Source organism: Neltuma alba, unplaced genomic scaffold, assembly GCF_004799145.2.
Source record: "Neltuma alba isolate B1F8T4 unplaced genomic scaffold, ASM479914v2 tig00012145_pilon, whole genome shotgun sequence".
NCBI lineage: Eukaryota > Viridiplantae > Streptophyta > Magnoliopsida > Fabales > Fabaceae > Neltuma > Neltuma alba.
Genome location: NW_021636694.1, coordinates 157,336 through 177,853, shown reverse-complemented (window position 1 = coordinate 177,853; position 20,518 = coordinate 157,336). Strand labels below are relative to the sequence as shown.

General features: G+C 36.7%; 2 protein-coding genes and 1 pseudogene across 6 annotated transcripts; 1 reads left to right on the top strand and 2 right to left on the bottom strand.

Annotated features, from left to right (window-relative positions):
* Window positions 1–2,351: 2,351 nt before the first annotated feature.
* LOC114723540 (protein NLRC3) lies at window positions 2,352–8,633 on the bottom strand. 4 transcript variants are annotated; one of them, XM_028909727.1, is made up of 17 exons: window positions 8,567–8,633; window positions 8,313–8,436; window positions 8,087–8,189; window positions 7,579–7,647; window positions 7,377–7,493; window positions 7,208–7,281; window positions 6,609–6,711; window positions 6,022–6,064; window positions 5,629–5,691; window positions 4,947–5,176; window positions 4,658–4,778; window positions 4,478–4,581; window positions 4,088–4,201; window positions 3,825–4,007; window positions 3,611–3,754; window positions 3,380–3,525; window positions 2,352–2,724 (listed from the first exon to the last, which is right to left on the bottom strand). In XM_028909727.1, the coding sequence occupies exons 2-17, from the start codon at window positions 8,374–8,376 to the stop codon at window positions 2,573–2,575; spliced, it is 1,830 nt and encodes a 609-aa protein (XP_028765560.1). In that variant the 5' UTR covers window positions 8,377–8,436; window positions 8,567–8,633; the 3' UTR covers window positions 2,352–2,572. The 4 variants fall into 4 exon arrangements, with proteins under 4 accessions (XP_028765560.1, XP_028765561.1, XP_028765562.1 ...); XM_028909728.1 differs by having other exon boundaries at window positions 3,837–4,007; XM_028909729.1 differs by having other exon boundaries at window positions 7,226–7,281.
* Window positions 8,634–9,807: 1,174 nt separating this feature from the next.
* On the top strand, window positions 9,808–12,877 carry LOC114723539 (tetraspanin-18). 2 transcript variants are annotated; one of them, XM_028909726.1, is made up of 6 exons: window positions 9,808–10,273; window positions 10,704–10,803; window positions 10,967–11,047; window positions 11,147–11,251; window positions 11,778–11,989; window positions 12,457–12,877. In XM_028909726.1, the coding sequence occupies exons 1-6, from the start codon at window positions 9,966–9,968 to the stop codon at window positions 12,464–12,466; spliced, it is 816 nt and encodes a 271-aa protein (XP_028765559.1). In that variant the 5' UTR covers window positions 9,808–9,965; the 3' UTR covers window positions 12,467–12,877. The 2 variants fall into 2 exon arrangements, with proteins under 2 accessions (XP_028765559.1, XP_028765557.1); XM_028909724.1 differs by having other exon boundaries at window positions 9,810–10,273; window positions 11,778–11,981.
* Window positions 12,878–15,032: 2,155 nt separating this feature from the next.
* On the bottom strand, window positions 15,033–20,156 carry LOC114723538 (uncharacterized; annotated as a pseudogene).
* Between the last annotated feature and the right edge of the window lie 362 nt (window positions 20,157–20,518).

Genomic DNA, 20,518 nt, shown 5'->3' with positions numbered 1-20,518 from the left:
ACATAGATTTTATAATATATTTTAATTTGAAAGAGTAAAATTGTTAATAATATATTTTTTACTAACATAATTAATAATACATAAGATAATGTAATTAATAAATCATTAATGTGTGTGTATATTTATAAGATATAAGATTAAATATGTTTATAAAAAATAATTGAGGGGTGTTAAAGTCATATTATTGTTAAGATCTACTCTAAGAGACACAATCATACTTTCCAATTTGAATCAGAAACTGAATGAATTCACTTCTCTTGAAACTATGATTTTGGTTCAAATCATGGTTTCAAATTATTTCTTGTTGTTTGGCTCACTCTTTTCCCAAACCATGGTCTGGAATGATACCCAAACACCCCTAAGTTGAATTTTCATTTAAAAGAAACCATTGTTCATCGTTGTAGTAATGTCTATCATTATTTTTTTTCCGACTTTGGCCAGACAAAAATGTCTCTATCTACTGGTTAAAAAAAAAAATGTCTCTGTCTGTACGTTCTAAATACATCGTCCAGAGAAGGAACCAAAGTACTGGCCAACGTTCTGACTTGGCAAGTGCTTTTGGTTCATTGAAGATTCAGAGTCCCCTCATTATTATTCTCTCGTACTCTTCTCATCCCTCGTTAAAGTTTATGGGGCCTCCAAATAAGAATTTCATCGGAAACACCTTGTTTCACGTTCCAAATTTTAATAAAATTTCATAATTTTAGTTAAAGCACTGCAAAATCAAGCGCACAAACTAGTGATAAATCATTTTCGTCTCCATAGGAATTCACATCATACACTTCTCTGAATTTATGCACTTGGGTCGCAGAATTATAAGCCTTTCGATTACATTACATGCCCCAAAAAAAAAATACAAAATAAAAACAGTTATGGGGTTGGGGAACAGAGACTGTTTTTTGTGGCTATAGCCGACATCCAATCACCAACAAAATTTGATTATACAGTCTCACCTAATTCTCTGAACTGAAATTTTAACCCCAACGCGGGTACATTGAACTGAAATATCCAGAACTTAACATTGGAATTGGATTCCCCTAAATGACCAGAGCTTCACGTCAAATCATTAACTGGGTTAATAACAATTAAAAAAAAAAAGTCCTGTAGTGATGGATATTCCACAAGCAATCGTTTGTAGTTTGAGATTAGAGCCTGATTGCACACAAAGAAACGTTCCGTAGTTTCCAGCACGTTTAATTCATCAGAATGCTTTCGTATTAATTGCCAGAACCGAAAGCATAGTGACTTGCCTTCAAGCCTGAAATGGATAGAGATAATAACGACGGTTAACTAATTAAGCATGGAATCCCTTGATTATCTTTGCTCGAGTCATGCGGGTTTGTTGAACAGAGCTTTTGATGAGACTAAACTTGAAAGCAAAATTTTTCTATGGAGCGTAGACTTGAAATTAAGGTAAGTTAATCGTAGTAATTAATTTATGGATCATTCTATAATAAACTGGCTGTAGTTTCCCGCATTACTTGGACAATTTCGTACAGATCACCCCCCTAATTAGAAGTCGAGATAATTGAAAGAAGTTTTTGGTTTTTTGGTAAATAATTATAAGAAGTTGTCGCTGCTGTTTATTTCATTTATTTATTTAAGGCTATCATTTAACTTTAAATCACTACTATCATTTCCAAAAATAATGATGGTCCCAGGACATTTTGCATATCCAAGTAATGATGAAGGCTAAGCTTAAAAATGCAAACGAGATGAGTTAATCAATAGCTTTAAATTGTTCGTTCACGGGTCCTTCACAAGCATTATTGCTTTGTTATATGGTTTGGTCCACCTTGTTTTGCGATTAGATGGGACACGAAAAATATAGCGTAATTTCACGACAAAGCCTAATCAACAACCCTGGACAAAAGCTCAACATAAACAAATGAAGGAGGAAACAGTTGTCCCCTTCTGCTTTTGCTTCATCACGTCAGGTTCCTTTTCATATGAAAATACCATGCAAGTCCAATTAAGTGGATGATGAGAAATTTGGGATGAGTCCCAGTCTGGAAATTTGAGATATTTCGAATTTAATTCTTCTTTTTTTCTCCTACACTAAAAAACAAGTCAGAAACATTCAAAGGCATCATCAAAATACTACTTGCATACTTAGATAATTTCATCTAACTTTAACCAAAAGAACCACAAGAATTATTATATAAAATTATGAGCAGTAACATCATTCCAATCCGTTATATTCGATGAGCCAATTCTGTCCATCTCTTTATGGGTAGGATTAGATATCTTGTCTGTTTCCATCTTTTCTATCACCATCCACCATGATTTAGATTGTTATGACACAACATATTTGTCTGTGTAGTAGCGCATTATCTAATCAAAAGGTTCATTGAAAATATGATACACTACGGAGAAAAAGCGATCTCATTTAGTCAAAACAAAAGACAACAGATCTGCTCAAGATTGAAATCCACATAATAAAATTGCTTCAAACTTTGTCGTATATTTTGCAGGCAATATACAAGAAATAGTGTCAACATGCATTGTGATCCAGGAAGTAGAAGAAGAACATGCCTTGTAACCTGAATTCAGAGCATGTGAGATCTGTTGTCTAGGGATCATCGTCATAGGGTGCAACTAACGCTGACGATGATGGAAGAATCAAGATATGCTTTCCATTACGTACAAACTCAGCATGAAGTGAAGCATGATCCGGCTCATACTTCCAAATATGTCCCGAAAGGTCCAAATGTTCAAGATTACCTAAAGCATAAGACACAAATCTGAAGGTGACAGGCAGAATTCAACGCAAAAAGACAATTTCCAAACTACCTCCCAATCAGATCAAGTGATTAGTGTGTAATAGCGTGAGGATATCCGAATTCTATTTCAAACTTTTTAGCAGCGGTGGTATTTTCTGATTTAACTAGCATTTTAACAGGTTTTAAGCAATGCAATAATGCACACATGGGGCAATTCATATGACAGAGGGCACAAGTTTTGTAAACATGCCTGCTATTGCTATGGCTGGGACGTTAAATTACATTTTATTTTCAAGCTATAATCACTAAGTTGCAATTGCAAACTTAGACTTGCAAGCTTACATATTCAATAAATATGTGCTTAAAATCAGTTGGATATGTCAAGGCCCCAAAAGGTGGAAAAAATAAAATCAGTCGGATATGTCAGGTATAGTCCAGATTCCAATGAAAACCTGAAGTCCACGTGGCAATCAGATGATGGATTGGATGAAACCAGGTTGAAAGATGAGTTAGATTAGATATTTATGGTGACTATAATACATTGCCATTAGTATCCCAGTGATTACAAATGGGAGTTCAGCAGCCATGTTGTAGCAACTAATCAACTTAATGATCGAGAGGACATAAATTACAAGAAACAGTTACAATAGAAATACCTCTTGCAAGTCTCAATGCAGCGCAAATGATGGTCAAGCATTCTGTTGGCATAAGATTCATTGCAGCATTCACTTTGGTTAGTTGAGGAGCGTGTGACAAGAGCTTTGTTAAAAACATAGCGGTTTCAATCCCACCACGGTTTTTGCTGAACAAATAGACTAACGTGTCATTTTCTTCCATAAGCTAAATCAGACAACAGAGGAAACAGAATTTAATGCATAACTCCAAACCTTATATTAATTTTCACAAGCTCAAGCTCTCCCTTCATTAGGTCTCGAAGCTTTTGAAAACCAGATGGACCCAATCCAATGCCTCCAACATTAAGTGCTTTAACACATGTGCTGATATATTTTGCTAAAGCCCCCGCTACTTCACTAAATGCCAAAAATCAATTAAAACAAAAATAGAGAGAGGGTTTGAGTAATAATAAGAGAATTTGCTTGCCTGCAAACGAACCTTCCTAGGAAATTGTCAGCAACAGAAAGTGACTTCAATCGTCCTTCAAAGGTAGAAATGGCAGGAAGAAGATGACTCACACCGTCACAGGACAGCTCACAGTTCTCCAATTTCAAATCAGCCAAGGAAGAGCGTGATTCATATGCTTTGTCGAAAAAGGGAATCAAACTCCTGCAAGATTGATAAAAGAAAGTGAGAGACCAAAAATATCTTTAAAGTATATACAACTAGATAACAAAAACACAATTTACATGACTCCTTCATCCTCAATGGGATTGTCACTTAAATCCAGATCCTCCAAGTTCGGCATTTGAGTGAGAGCACATCTAAGACTTTCAATATCATCTTTCCGTAAATTATTTCCCCTGCAACCAAATTAGAAATTTCATGTTCATCAAGTATGGATTAAAACTGGAGAGCAGCTGTTGTAATTTTATTGCCTATGTCCTACAGCAGCTCACGTAACACTTATAAAAATGGAACTGATGCCATGCAACATACATGAACAAGAAGAATTTTATAGAAACCTTCATTCATCTTCAGTAACAAGTCAGCTGTTCACCACAGCCAATAGAAACTGGTAACAGAAGAATTCCCATATCAAACCGAAAGAACGAAATTACATTTTAGAAGGGTGCTACCTGAGATTGAGTACGCGCAGCAGTTGCAAGGACTTCCCAGTTCCAAAAGATGGATAGGAGTCACTCAAAGGCCTCCGTTTAAAGTCAGAGAGCCATCCTGCAATCTACAAGTTTGTGAAACTTCACAGCAGGTTGATATTAATAAGTCAAAACACAAAAATATTAGGATGAAAAACTCACATTATTATCAGAAAGGTCAAGGATGGATATGCTAGAAGAAAGATTAAGAAGAGTAAGAAAAAGAGCTCTTGCAAAATTCCGGCCAAGGTTGTTGTCAGAGAATTTTAATGAGCATAATGACCTGACAGTCACAGAAGCATTTAAAAAAAATTACCAGAGAGAAAAATTTACCAATTTTTTCCAATCACATCAGATTTTGCGTAGTGAAACTTAGTAGACTTCTTGTAATCAATTGAGACTTAGACTAAGCAATAACCCGTTTTAGAGAAAAACAATTGCCAATACAAACCTTGCTGAAGACAGAAAAGACACAAGTCCACTAGGCAATGAAATTGTTCCTGATTCCCGAAAGCTTGATGAATTGATGGAGAAGTGCTGTAACCCATGTCTTTGGACACCATTCAAAGCTAGAGCACCACATATTGCATTAACAGAATCTGAGGAGAGTGAGCAGTGAACAAATTCCAGCGATGATAATGTTTTACTATGTCGAGTGAGAAGTTTGCATAATCCATCAATCTGTGAAATGGTGTGTATGAAAACATCAATCCCAAGGTAACAAGTGGGCAATAAACCCATAAAGAGAAACATAGAATCTATTATATTTGCTAAGTATAACATAATTAACACATCAAAAGAGGAGGTGCTTCAGCGCATGGCGTGAAAATTGAAGCTTTCAACTCTTTTCTGCTTTGACAATCTACATCCTCAATAGGCCCCCATATATATAAGTCATCAAGATGGATTACAGTGAGAAAGGATAAAATTTACAAAAAAAAAAGAAGAAGAAAACAAGTGAACCCAATGCAGTTAACTAGTTGTAAGCTAACTACTCTATTCATATTAAGCCCAGCCAATCTTATTTAATTGTTGGCAGTATTACGAGATGAGCAAAACTGAAACAAAAAATTGATCATTTAAGTGGGCATTGTGCATATATTACATCCATTATACATAAGAAGCAAACTTACTTGATCTTTGGATCTGATGCACCTTAGTGTGACTTGTTGCAGCTTGCATTCTCTCAACAAATTCTACAAATCACAACGCATGAATACGTTCAGCTCATATAATAAAGGTACAAGCAATAAATTGAAGACCTCATCTCCATCATTTGTGTGTTTTCTAACAAGTAAAATGCAGGAAAGGATGTTTCTCTTTTCATTGAAAAATTTGGCATAACCATTTGCCAAAATAATGTCTACAACTCCAAGAAGATGAATACCAAAGAGAACGTAGACTGAGGAATGAATAAATTTCAAGCTAGATTAAAAAAAAAAAAAATACAAGGACCAAACTTCAGAAGAGCATGTTGATTTGATAAAAACAATATTTTTCATGAAATTCTAGAAAACACCACTTACACTAGTTTCTGCAGTACATAAAACATTTTGAAGCCTCAGATATCTGCATCAATACAAATACAAAGTAACATAAGAAACAAAAGACTCATTCAATAAAGCATGCGGTAATACATAACATCCCCTCCAAAACAGTTATAATCATGAAGGATTATCACTGCATAGTGCAGACAAAGACCAACTTTAACCCTCAATTATGGTACAGTGGACGTTAGTTAGTAAACCGGGCCCAAACTGACTAACTATTCAAGATGTGAGCAGAAAGTATTCCATCCAAGAACACATATGAAACACATGGCTCTATCATTTCATTCATTAGTCTTGTTAAATAACAAGCTATCTGGTCCCTCAAGTTTCAAACCACAAGTTTTGGTCCCTGTAAGAGCAAAATGGTGCAAGTTTTTATTAGATTACATGGACTAATGTTTTAAATGAAAAGCAACTTGAGAGACCAAAACCTATGATTTGAAACTTAAAAGACCAAAACCAAAATAAAAGTAAACTTAAAGGACCAAAATTTATATTAACCCTTTCAAAAAAGAGACACCCCTTTATGAGTTATAATACACAATAACATTGTAACATCTTACCTTGCATAGTGGCCAAATTGTTGACAATGGTATGAAAGTTTTGCATGGTCAAAAGTTGAATGATCAGGATGTCCCAAAATACCGACATGTTTCAATATGATCTCTGCAAGGAAGAGGGGTAGAAGGTGAAAAGCTAAGGCATGAAAGAAGCAGGAATATACAAAGGTTGTAAATGCTACTAGAGCAGATTATAAGAAACTTGATTTTCTTAAAAGCTCAATTCTCAGGAAATCACATGATAGATATACATTATTTACAAAAGTAAAACTTGAAAGATTGGTGCAAAATGGAAAGTGGAGCAATTCCAAAAAGCTTTCAATGACGCAATCACTTTTTTTGTCGTTACTCCAGGTCATCCTAGACTTTTATCGATTTCTAAAGGATTATAGATATCTTTTCAGGTTAAAAAAATAAATAAATTTATGTCCTCACTCCTCACAAATAGAAATAATAGCAGCCAATAATATCATTTCAGGTGAAATTTAATATTGTGTATCACCAGTGAACACTGAAGAGATCAATGACTGAGGTCAAGCTAGAAGGAAATTAAACACAAATTTGAGCGAGTGAGTGTCAGAGGGGGCAACTTATCATAATACCAGGGATCAGTACGTCACCAATATATCCTTTAAAAGATGGGACTAGTGCCATTTCTGCTGCTTCATCGAGACAGCTGTTATTTCATGTAGATTTTAGAAAATGAGTTCTGAATGACGCCATCGTCATATGATTAGCAATTCAGCATTAAAAAAAGGCGTATTTCATTACTTTTGCAAGTGTGTCTCCCAATATGCTTGCTGCCAGTCAGTTGGTTGGGTCTGCTCAGCAAGATCAGGCCATCGTAACTTAAAGAACACCTGCCAAGCATTATCTATATTCCCATCCCTGTAATAACAAGATTCCTTGCATATAAAGAAAAATACTTTCAAATGTTACATGCACCAATGAGGAGTATAAAATATATTCCTACCTTCCACGTTTTCTCTTGTTTGTTGAGTGATCGATAGAATACCCCTCCGATTGTTGACCATCAAGTGGCCTGTTTCAATAAGAATATGACCGTGACCCAACCGGTATGAGAAACTGAGAGTACATAAAGGAACCAACAATAGTTGTTAAGAGTTTAATTCCAAAAATCATGAGGAGAGACATGAAAACTTTAGCATTGACAATAGCATCATCAATGCCATTGATAAATTTTCATGGGTACGCACGCAACACGATGCGCAAGACAAAACTAAAATATAGTCAGTGCATAAAATGACACAATCCTCTGCAAGAAGGAGCTTATCTTCAAAATTTTTGTATATGTATAGACCAGGTAGATAAACAGCGGTTTGCAATGTCGAATAAAGAAGTCTAAAACAAGCCAGCTAATACAACATAGTAAGAACTAATTAGACCGCTGGATGATTGGGTATATACGTATCGAGAAAAATGAACATAATATTTGTAGTCAATGTGAGAACTCAACATACATTTCATTCTGCAACTTCCACAATCCGAAGGGAGGCAAACACATAATTAGGGCGTGCAACAACTCAGAAGGGAGTAAATAGACAGGTGGTAGAACACCATCCCCTGCAATCATTTTGCACTATTTTTTAAAACTTCCCGACTTTAAACGATCAAATCAAAATGCTAAACATTTTTTCATCCAGGAGAAATATGAAAAAGATAGCATAATTATAGAAAAGCACTAGCCTTGGATGATCTCTTTCTTGAGGACGTCCAAGCACAGAGATACCAAAGATGGAACCTCTACCATTTCAACAATCAGTAATACAATGAATACCCCGTGCAAGTATCCGATTAGTACGCGCGCGCCCTGATGTCAGTAATAACCGTAAATTAGGGGGGAAATAAAGGCATAAAGCTCTGCAAATCAACACGAACACAATGTAACGCATGCGGATGAAAGGAAATAACACTAGAGCCAGGGGGTTAGTGATGGTTACTCTGCCTGCGACAGGGAGTCAAATTACTGTCATTTCCTCTTCAGCTCTAAACCGCGAAGAGTAATATTTCCTGTCGGCAAGAACCGCGAAGATGAACCATGTCTTTTTTTTTTTTTTTTTGCCCGGGGGGGGGGGGTTTGGTTTTGCAAAAGGTCAAAAAAAACAGTAAGGGCGCACATTTTCTCGAAAAAAATTTCACCCTTTTTCATTAAACAAATGGTACTCACTTTGATCTCACTGTAACAGGTTTCATAGAAGCTTTTTGGTTGTACAAAAGAATATTTGAATGGAAACAAATTATAATTTTAAAAATAATTTTACAGTATATAAAATAAATACATGAGGAAAATTTTGTTTCAATTTATATGAAAATATTTTGTTAAGTGTTTTTAAGGATTAACAAACACCCCTGAGTTAGATGATGTGTTGCTGTAATGCTGTTATTTAATGGTTGAATATTTTTATTTCTAAGTCTTTTTGACAAGCCCTTTGAAAGCTGTGAGAATTATGCCTTCATCTTGTAATTTACAGAGATGTGAATGGGATATTGAGCTATTTTTTACAATCTTCCCCATATAATAGTTGACTTTTTTGAGAATGCATAATTTAATTAAAAATATCTTACAGCAAGTCCAGTGAGATGGAGCAAAAGAGGGAGAAGAAGCAAAAATGCACAATGGTATAGGAAAAGAGGAAGAAGAAGCAGAAGAACAAGCAGCACAAGATCCCAATCTCACATGCTTCATACAGAAGCAATATAGCAGGCTTCCCGAATAAAACTATGCCCTCTAGAAAACCATAATAACATGTTCTTCATTATTTTTTTAAATTTTTCTTAGTTTATGAACTAAATTTTTAAACCATAATTTCAATTTATCAATAAAACGACACTTTACAATAAATTAGAAAATAACTTTTGGGATGATTCATATTAAAAATTGTCAGAAAATTTCACTACCACACAAAAGGAATAAATATTTTTCCGATAAAAAAGACTATAATTTTAATTTATCTGAATTAATTTTTAATGTTATTAAAATTGTATAATTTCTCACTTTTATTTGGTATTTAATTGTAATAATTTTTGTTGTCATCTTAATTTAATAAAAAGTTATAATTATATTTATTTTTATAAAATCATATTCATACTATGCCCTCACAAACTCATATTTTTGGGCCCGCCTCCCACGCCAGATACGGATAAAGGTGAATAAAATTCTTGAAATTATTCGGGAAACTCAAAAACAGTCGGAATGTAATATTTGTTTTTTTCCGGAAGGGAAAACTACGAAACCAATCTGGCCATTCGATTATCTGAAGAAATTCTTGTCGAGGGAATCGTCCATGAGATAAGGTCGGTGTTTTCCCTCCAAATCGCTGAAGACCCAGACGCCGAACCATGCGTCGCAATTGTTGCCATGCGTTCTTAGCTTTCCTTCTTAAATTCTTAAATTTTCTTCATGCTTTCGTGGGGGTTTCAATTCTCCTCTACTCGATATGGATGATCAATCAATGGAACCATCACATTCCTGTTCAACCTTCGCCGGCTAGTTCTCCAACTTCTTCCTCCCCATCTATCTCCTCTAATTCTCGCCCCAACTGGGGTTCTGCACAATTCACCCCTTTAAATCTTGCCGCCGACACGGTTTCCAGATTCGATGGTGGACTTCTCCTCGATTTCAGTTCCTGCAAGCTTCCCACACCTTGGTAACTTTTGCAGATCGTCTATTGTCCCCTTCTTAATTATTTGAATTGAGAGAATCAAATACTGAGATTTAGTTTTATGATTCGGGACCATATGCAAGTGGCAGGACAGAACTAAGCTTAATTGTTATTTTTTCTGATTATTCTTTATTGCCATTTTACTGGAGGATAGGGTATTATCTCGTATAATATGATTAGTATATAATTGAATGAGTTTAAAAATGGAAGGATTAAAAGCGAGTGATGTATGGATGCATGTATGGTCCCTTGATAGAGTATCTATTTGCACACCTCCTCCACCTCTCTAATTTTCATGTATCTTTAAGTCATCATTAATCTGCTATTATTCAGTGAGGATCTTAAATTCTTAATATTTGGTGGTTATTAATGCAATTTTCTTTTTTCAATTTTTCCGTGTATCCATTGCCGGCAGGTTCATCTACTCTTTTATGGGGTTGGGTATAGTGTTGTGCTGCATTACTTTCTTGGGTTGCATTGCAGCTGAAGTTATTCATAGTTGCTGCTTGTGCTTTGTATCCCACTCAAAGTGAAATTATTTGTTTTCCCGTTTCAGTTTGGTTTAGAATTGATTCTCATTTTACTCTGAAAGATATTTTATGTGCAATCCTTAGATGTTTCATTTTCAGTTATTTAATCTTCATTCCCAGTTTATTCCTTGACTTTCTCCACTGCCAGTACACGATACTCATTTCAGTAGTCCTCTTACTAGAGGCTGCTCTGGTGGGACTCATTGCAATTGACCATCACTGGGAAGAGGTTCTTTCTTTCTTTCCCCACTCACGTTAACATGTTAACTCCATCTAACAGTTGTATCCCTTCGTAAACTTTAAAATATGTAAATTCTTGCCATTACAGGATTTTCCATATGATCCAACTGGTGAACTTGATAGCCTTCGGGCATTCATTGCAGATAATATAGATATATGTAAATGGATTGGCCTTGCCGTGCTTATAATCCAGGTATATTCTGCTGCAATTTTGGTGACGGGCTCTGGCTATCTTTCATGACTTATCCATGATAAATGAATAAATTACATACACTAGCCCCTTCATGTTCATGTGCAGTATATTCTGTCCTCATCTTCTGAGTTGGGGATTTTTCACCCAGCATTCATAGAAATCTGGAATTGTTTGAATTGTTCAAATTCAAAGGCCTTTCTGCATGTTACTGGAAGTTTATATCTGGTCAATCATAGGGTTTAGGATGAAGGAGATCTTATCAGGTAGAGCGTATGATTCAAATGGATGTCTGTGGTTCCATCCTCACATAGATTTTAGTTCATTTGTTTTTTTATGCACTGGATGTGTGCGCCAAATCAGCTAGATTGGTTATGATTGCCTCTATTCCTTGGCATCAGAATCTCGCATATAGTCAAATTTGTAGAGCCTCATAAAATGCCATCATGGAGTCCCTTGTGTAAATTGATTTTAGCAATTGCCTATGTTCCATTATTCTAATTGCTCACTTGTCTGGCGTTAACCTCAGGCTTTATCTCTTCTACTGGCATTAATTCTGCGAGCCACAATTTCTCCTCAGAAAGCAGATTTTGATAATGAGGATGACTATGATGTTGGTGGTAGGAACTGGGAACCCCAACTGAATCATCCATCTGGCCAGCCATCTGGATCTACCAAGAGTCAAAACAAAGGAATCATCTCAAACATCTGGAACTCACGGCTAAGAGATAAGGTATGCTGGTGAGACATGTAGTATTAATTAATTTTAATTAATTATATGAATTCAAATCATCACAATAATATTAAGTGTATCTGTTGTAATGAAATGGTTACTTTATAGTTCACTTGAACACTTTGAATTGATTAGGAACAAAACCAGTGATTATGTTCTACCAATATTTCTAAGAATTGGAGCGCAGATATAATCCTTCTGTTGTGACCCTAAACACCCACCTATCTATGGACTTATGGAATAAAAACATCTGGAGTAGTTTCTTCCATATTTATTCTTGGAAGGCATACCTGTGTAATAGAAGATGACCTTGATCTTGCTGCCTCGTTACTCTAGTGTCTAGGCCTTGCAAACAATTAGTTATTAGTCAATACTTGTAAAAACTACGACTGAGCTTTGCTGATACTGTTGGTTATTGCAGTCCCCTTTTGCCTTTTTGTTAATATACACTTGATTGATTGCTTCAATTATGCAGTATGGATTAAACTCTGGTGACAAGTACAGCTTACCAGTTCAGAACTCCTTACTGGGCAGTAATTCCAGGCAGTGAGATCTCTTCAGGCCCACGAGCAATTCTGTATCATATGTATATGCGTATATCTTTGGTTTCAGCATTTTCTTTTCAGTTGTCTCATTTGTATTTTAGAAAATCTACATGCATAAATGTATTTTATCGCCACTTCCTTTTGACCCCCCACCGCGGGGCCCTTAATAAGTATCAGAATGTTGTGTATAGAATCAGAATTCGGCCATTCAGCACCTCTCACATACATATTCATTTATAGACTTAGATACTTCTACTGCCTGAAAATCAAGTTCTGGAGTAGATCGACATTGATGTAATTTAGATATTTTTATGAAATAAATTTGTCGTCAATAAATGGTAAATATGACAATTATATGGAACTAGTCTAAAGTTTGTGGGTTTTTTTGCTTTGGCCTTCAAAATCTGATGCTATAATGTTTGCGCTAGCGTTGTGTCTTTCTGTGCGAAGGCCTCCAGGACAGAAATTCTCACAGATAACATTTTCCTAGCGAATAAAAAATCTTCTAAAGGGATAAGAAGCAGAAGCTTCCCCGTATACATGAAAAATTTTATGTTTAAGAATTGAAATTGCGCAAAAAGTACGCTACAAAGAATTCAAAAAATTATAGTAATTCATAAGATCTGAAGATACCATTAAATATTAAGAAAGTTATTAAAACTTGTACTATCCAAGACTTATTTTAGATTCCTATTGATTATAATCTTTTAGAACGTTAATGCAAACATTTTTTTTGAATTAGTGATAAATTTAATTTTTATTGGAAAATATACAATTTCTTAAACTTTCTGAGTTCGATCATAAAATTTGTCCATTTTAAGACCCTCTGTGTGTGTGTGTGTGTGTGTCGCTTTTTTATATGTTCGACAATGACATAACGAGATAAAGAAAATCACAGTTCCTTTCATGGACCCTGCTCACTCTATCGGTTCCGCCTGCAGATTTAAGATCTCAAGAACGAACTCAAGTTAATTATTCTCCTCAAGTCCAAAGCACTGTCACGGGATTTCTAGATTGAATCTATTTCAATTTAATTTGAAGCTGTAGATTCCACAATTTTGGCTCCTTCTTGAGCATTCTCACAGGGACCAGACACATGTCGTTGGTTGCTCCTCTTCGGGAATATTCTTCCTCACAGAAATGTATACCCACCATTTTTCCCCCCTTCATTTTGAAAAACGCTGTCCTGTTCTCCTTCATACCTTAGCTGCCAAGAATCTCATCCTAATTTACGTGGGTATTTAGCTATGTGTTTCTCCTTGTCCATTCTCATTTGAAAAACGACACATGCTTCTAAAATTGCAGGCACACAATCCAAGTTGACTACCTTGTTCACAAGGCTTCAACTATTATCCTTTCAGCTTTCAGGGTTTCATCTTATCGAACGCAATTAATAATTGTCATCTATCTGTTCTCTCCTCTGAAGAAGCCCGCTTGTTAAACAAATGAAGAAATATTAACAGCGAAGCAAAAGATTATAAATTAGTATGAAAGTCTACGTACAATCTTTGTTTGGACCACAAATTGTTCTTACCAAATACGGCTAACGACTGTCCATGTGCTGTTGTAAGAGAATCTTATGCAGACTCTAGTTATATAAAGATGGAAAGGCTAATTAATACATTACTTTGAGCACCACTTGTGTATGGTATGCGTTTGTTTTTAAAGCTCAGGTTCTTAATGGAAATTATACTTTGTAGATTCGTCTTTGAAACTGGTACGATATCTACCAGAACAAGGTGGTGTGCATGAAGGTGATAAGGTTGGCCATCCATCCAGCTTTTCAATAACGCTCCAGGGAGAGACACAAGACAGGACAGCGACAGGATCAGGTAAGAAAAAGCAATTGCAATGTTATGAGGAGAGAAAATCACATAATACACCATCAAATAGTACAAAGAATAAATAGAAACTCAATTAGTGTATGACAGTACAGTGAATTTAATCATCAGCAACTGCTGAAACGTCAAGTTTCTGGAGTTGGTAATCATTCCTAATAATTTAAATTAAATTATTTGTCCTTCAATATATGTTTCCTCTTTCGTTCCCCAATGTGTGTGTGTGTGTGTAAACATCAAAGTGAAATAGGATAGTGAATAGTCCATGCCAATTTGACGGAATGTACAGCACACAAAGCTGTGCCAAGATTTGGACCACAGGCGCACGTTATAACTATTGCAAGTCGAGCGTTCAAAAGACGATAGGGCATTCATTCTCTATTCTCTAAGGAGTCGCATTTATCAAACCTTCAAAACTGAATTCGTCGTTAGATTTTCACTTATTGCCATGTCCTTCACTCCTTGTTTTATTTTTTTCTTTTTGGGTATTTTTCACTTATTGCAATGTTGCCATCGTGTCTTGATATCGAGATTGGTTCTTCAGCTGTTAAAGCACGACCGCTAACCCCACCTTATTTCTTTTTCCTATTTTTGCATCCTTTTGTTTTGTGATGCCATGCAAGCAAAACCTAAATCCTATCTCTTCCAAATGGCAACTTTTGTCATCATAGATGCAAACTTTTCTCCACGATTAAGTTTTCATCATTCCTACAATGTTTATGCGAGCAACAAGGGACTCCAAAGGCACCTATATTAACTAGAGATATAACATCAGCTAAACTACATCTTGATACAATTTTGTAAGCATTAATAAATCAGCCAAGCAGGGCAACATGTTGATCGTCAAATACACAAATAATAGATACTTTGTAAAAAAGGATTGCCAAGACTTGTTATTAGACCCTACCAGTCAAATCAACAACAGCCTCCTCTACAAGCTCTTCCAGCAACTTCCCTTCTATTTCCATGCCTAGAATATCAAGCTCCAATCCCCCTAGCTCAAACCATCCCTTCCCCACAACCTCCTCCCTAACAACCATTTCTATTATCATGCTGTTGCTGTCCCCACCATCCCCCCAATCAAATTTCATCCCACTAGATGTCATTTCCTTCACTCGGGACAAAACGAGGTCCATCAGTGGGGGAGATGAGCCCTCTTGCTGCCTGCATATCCTTCTCATTAGGCACTTTTCTGATCCGTAACCACCAATTTCCATTAACACAGCACTGACACAGTCAAATATAAGCATCCGAGTTGATCTTTGCTGCCTTCGTTTGGTCTCCTGGAGAGGCTCTTTGTTGTTCAGATTGGCATATTTGTCCCTCAATGATGGATCCAATGGGCTCTCGGGGGCATACCATCTTGAGTAAAATGAGTCTGACAGCACTTGATCATCAAGGCCGGCCACTGATAGTAGCTTCTGGACCAACACAAGACAGTCTCGTTCCTCTGCCACTGGATCGAGGGAAGTCATCAATGGTTTTAGTGAATACGAACTTGCTACCTCTGCACAAGAACCATCCCATGAGAGGGTCCGGGCTATTGATTCTATAGGTGGTGATTTGTCAATTAAATTAGACTTCAAGTGTCCCTGTGTTCCTGCATAATGAATGGAAATCAGACCATATAAGAATAATATATCTATCGACCAATAACAACGAACAGGAACTTCAGTTATTCAGTATAGCTAGGATGACAGTGAGAAGGTGGAGTAGAAGCTTTACCCAACTGTCCAGCCTTCATGCAGTCAGAGGATGCTCGAGCCGCATTATCATCTTCAAATGGAGGTTCTAAAACTGAAATTGGACTTGGCTGGTCCTGGATTTGGTTTGGTATGCCCAGAGCACCAGGTTTTGACACAGTCAATCCAGGCTGTGAAAACAAACACTGTCTAAGGAAATTGCAGTATATTGTTTATGAATTTTCAGCACAGATAAAATGTTCCATTTATATTGTCCGAGGATAAACACACTCAATTCATTTTAGAATCTGCAATATAATTCAAAGATGTTGTGCTTTACTCAATACCAAGTCTAAGATGACAAATGAAGTTGGAGGAAGCATAAAATTGTTCCAAGATTGTGAAAGAATAATTAATATTTAGTGCATTCCTAATTCTGTTTTTCTGTGTTTCATTTCTTCTTTCCCCTTAATTTGCGATGGAAAGGAGGATTAAAGAGAATCGGACTATGAAGAAAGTGCCTGGTTAAGAGTAAACGAGTGACCTAAAGATGTCATTAGCAACGGAAAGCAACTTTTGCACATGCAACATAATAATATATTTAAATATGCAGAATGATGCTAGCCAATACCTCTAGAGAAATTAGGCCTTTTTGTCCCTTAGGGACTGAATCTGATGAAGATTTAGTTGATGCTTCACATAGATAATGATGAGAATGGTCTCCAGAGCCGCCACTGTTGAAGCCCTGAGACAAATCATCTCCATGGATCCCAGGAAAATTTGATGGAGATTTTGACGTTTCAAACATAGTAGATTGGGATTCGTTTTTAGATTCAGATAGACTAGATCTTTCCTTACTCGACCTTTTGTTCCTTGAGAAGAGCAAACTTGAAACTTTCCCTTTAAATGATGATTTTGAGCTCTTTGACTTTGCCAGTTCCTTCGGAATAGCTGTATAGCCAACCTCTGAATTGCAAGCTTCAACATTGAATCCAGTTTCATAGACATTAGAAGATACAGGACGGACTTTGACCTGGAAAGATTTTTGGGAGAATCGCCCAGGTGTTCTTCACTGAAATTACTTTTCCAGGAACAAGATTCTCTCGGTTCTTGGTCTTTGATAATAACCTCAACCTGAGAAATTGCAGATTTCTTCATGTCAGATAAAGCAAGCATCTCGCCTAAGGTAGAGCTTCTCCGTGCTTGACTTCGTTCCTGAGGATTCATATTTGATGCCATCATGGCCCATCTTTCAGAAAGTCGTTTCTTTGCCTCTCTGCATACTGAGGATTCCAGAGATTTGGATGCACGACCAAAGGATGATGAAGAATAAGGGCTACCAGTACGATTGATGTAATCCCAAGAATGCCTAGGAGATGGAGACATAAATTCTGAATCACTATCATTCCCTGCTGCATACTCATTTTCTGATTGATTAAATGAGCTCTCATCACCAGTATAGCCATTGGAAAAGACTGTCGAATACAAAGTTTCATCTCTTTGAAGGCCCCTAGGAATTTCTTGCATTTGCTCCGTGACCTCTTGTGCTGTCTTTCTTGATTCTAGTACATCATTTTCATGTTCCTGATAGAGACTTCCAATTTGCAGATCTTGAGATGAGGATGACGTTGGAGTAACCACGGCCTTACTCTCATGTGTCTTCCCAAAGCTAGGCTTCAATACTACTATTCGAGTAGGTTGAACTGGATACTCGTCAACCCTTTGACTGGCCAGAGAGTATCCATGATTCCTTTTGTCCCATACAGCAGCTTGCCCAACATAAGTTGGTTTCTTGACTGGTTTATCATTCTTTTCCTTATAAGGAGATTTGTCATTGTCAATCATCTTTGAAGGTTTCAGAACAGTAATACGTTTTGTCTCAGGTGGTGGTGTTGGCTGAAATTCACAAAGATTTTGAGAAGCCAGAAACTTGAGTAATAAATCTTTATTGGAACTTAAAACTTCCAAGGCGTCTTCAACTTCCTTGGACTGGCACGTCTTCTCATCTGAAGACAGATGTTTTGCTTCCATAATTTTGTGACTTTGATTTCGCCTTCCTCTCTCTGGCGTCTTCTCTCTTACATGGCTGGTGCTCCTAGATTGACGCCATACTTCATAAATATCCTTGTAACCAACCTGTCCTGTGGTGTCATGAACTTCATGTACCATTTGCTTGTCCATATAACTATCTTCCAGCTGCCAATGTCTGGATGGTTTTTCTGAACGATCACACTTGTGTTGCGTATAATCTTTACTATGGCTTTTTTGCACAGCTAGATAAGGATCTTCGAGAGGAAGGGCCTCAAGGCCCATTAATTTGGCAACTACATTTGGTGGGCTGCGCTTAGAGTCAATGTCTTTTGACATTTCTTGGTCTATGAGCATCTTGATTGGCGTCCCGTTTATTCTGTTCTTTGAAAATGTTCTAGTTAAGTCGGAAATAATCTGCAAAATCCACCGTGAAAATAAAACTGAAATCAGTATAGCAAAGCATATGATAGAACTAGGAAGCAAAGATTACATGTAACTGCCAGTATCATTTCAATTGTGTTTTCTTTTAGGGTCATAATATAATGACAACAAAGATGAATACACCCAATTTACCACTTTATCTTCAATCTGATCACCAAAAGGAGGACTCAAGATCCTTGTAACATCAGATTGGCTCCTTGAAAGTGACGCTGCAAGTCAACAAAGCACAAATCAGTGACATGTTGAATACTATGATAGCATAAAAGGAGACATAACAGAAAGGAAATCACCATCATGATGCGGCTTATCTGTGAGTAGCCTGTTTCCAGTTACACCTGCAGACAAATCAAAGAGGTTTGCCATTCTTCCCAGGCATCCTGGAAAAGGTTTCTCAATATTGTGAATCTGTTTGTTCCGCACCCCGTTCATTTCAACAGCTGCTGTGATAGAGCTCCAACATTAACCTCTATGCACCATACCTAAGAGAATGACAGTTTTTTGGGCAGATAAGATATAATATTAAAAGACAACGCAGGTGAGCGAAAAATCAAGAATCAAATGCTTCTTCAACAAGACAGTGAACATAATCTACAACGCAAAAAGAGCAACGCGTTCCTAGGTCTGACTCCGGCCACACACAAAAAAAAAAAACTCCAAGTATAAATTGCACAGTGTGATTCAATCTAAAGCCTCACTGTCATGGCCTGAGCTAACAACAAAAACACGGAGAGAAAAACGAAGAAGGAAAGTCTGATAAAAGTTTTATGAAGCACAATAAACCATATTTGTTTAAAATGGGCAGTGAAAGATTACGCCGTTATTCACTTTAATAATTACATCAAGTCATGCGTGAAAGTAGAACTAAGGAATCAGGAGCAAAAGCGTCCGTTCAGATTTGGAAAATTGAAAAGAAATATTGAAGACGGCGATCAGAGACTTAAAACACCTGCATTCAGCATTCGCCATGAGTCGTACCAACTAAGTGAAACCACAACAGTTTCTAAGGCCGAAAACCCCAGCACATGAAGCAAGACCACAGTTAACTTAGAAGCATGGTTAGAAGTGAAACGGCCTCCAAGTACTAAAATTAGCCCCTCCTCTCCCGAAAAATAAAATATTTTAGCATCGCCGACAGTAAAATTAAATCATGACTGTTTGAAGCAAATCGATACCCAAAAAGTGGTATCTTGGTTCAAAAACAGATTCGGAAAAAGCTGCGGCTGCAGCAAGAGAAAAGGCCAATCTAGAAAGAGAAAGTAGAAGGAATGAGTTTGGAGTGGCAGCAAAAAGCAAGAGCTTCGATAATAGCGAGATCGAAGGCAGGCAAAAGGAACCGGGCAAAGAGAAATTTCTGAAAATGCGGAAGCTCGCAGGCCATAAAAGTGATAATAGTATACAAGAACCTACCTGGGGAGCAACGATCGAAAGGGAGAAGGGACATTCCGGCGGCAACGTCGCCGGAACTCAGGCAATGCGACAGCGAGATCTGACGCGGCGAGAGAATCGGCGAGTCCGTGAAACAGAGTGATGGCTGGTAAAGGGTGCCTTCGCTCAGCTATGCCTCTCTGTCATCGCCTATCTCTCTGTGGGATCTGCGGAATTTATCAGTTCGGGGTTGAGAGAGAAAGAGCGAAGGAGGGAGGGAAGGGGAGAGAACCAAAATTTATGACAGTTGGGTTACCCTCTGTTTCTCGCTCAGTTAAAATTAAATATCAGATTATATATATATATATGGTTAACAGGGAAAAAAACCTTTATGATTATTAAAATATTAGTATAGTATTACATCCTATCTTAAATATAAGAGCTGATCGAATAATTTAAATAAATTAAAAAATAAGTTAAATTAATTATTTATAATAAATAGGTGTTGTCTTTCTTAAAATATTCTTACTAATCAATTTATTAACTAAAATTACTATTATTAGAAGGACTATCTTTAAAAAAATATATAAATATGAAAAATAAAATGAATTGGAAAAGTTTTATATTAAGAACCA

Bases quoted from the DNA above. Each gene is read 5' to 3' on its own strand.
- LOC114723540 (XM_028909727.1), bottom strand. From the start codon at position 8,376: ATGGTAGAGGTTCCATCTTTGGTATCTCTGTGCTTGGACGTCCTCAAG. The intron at 6,712-7,207 runs GTATTATGATAA...TCTTCCTTGCAG, and splicing joins TGGTGACGTACTGATCCCTG to AGATCATATTGAAACATGTC. The intron at 4,202-4,477 runs GTAGCACCCTTC...ATTTGGTTGCAG, and splicing joins CTGCGCGTACTCAATCTCAG to GGGAAATAATTTACGGAAAG.
- LOC114723539 (XM_028909724.1), top strand. From the start codon at position 9,966: ATGCGTCGCAATTGTTGCCATGCGTTCTTAGCTTTCCTTCTTAAATTC. The intron at 11,252-11,777 runs GTATATTCTGCT...CGTTAACCTCAG, and splicing joins TTGCCGTGCTTATAATCCAG to GCTTTATCTCTTCTACTGGC. The intron at 11,982-12,456 runs GTATGCTGGTGA...TCAATTATGCAG, and splicing joins ACTCACGGCTAAGAGATAAG to TATGGATTAAACTCTGGTGA.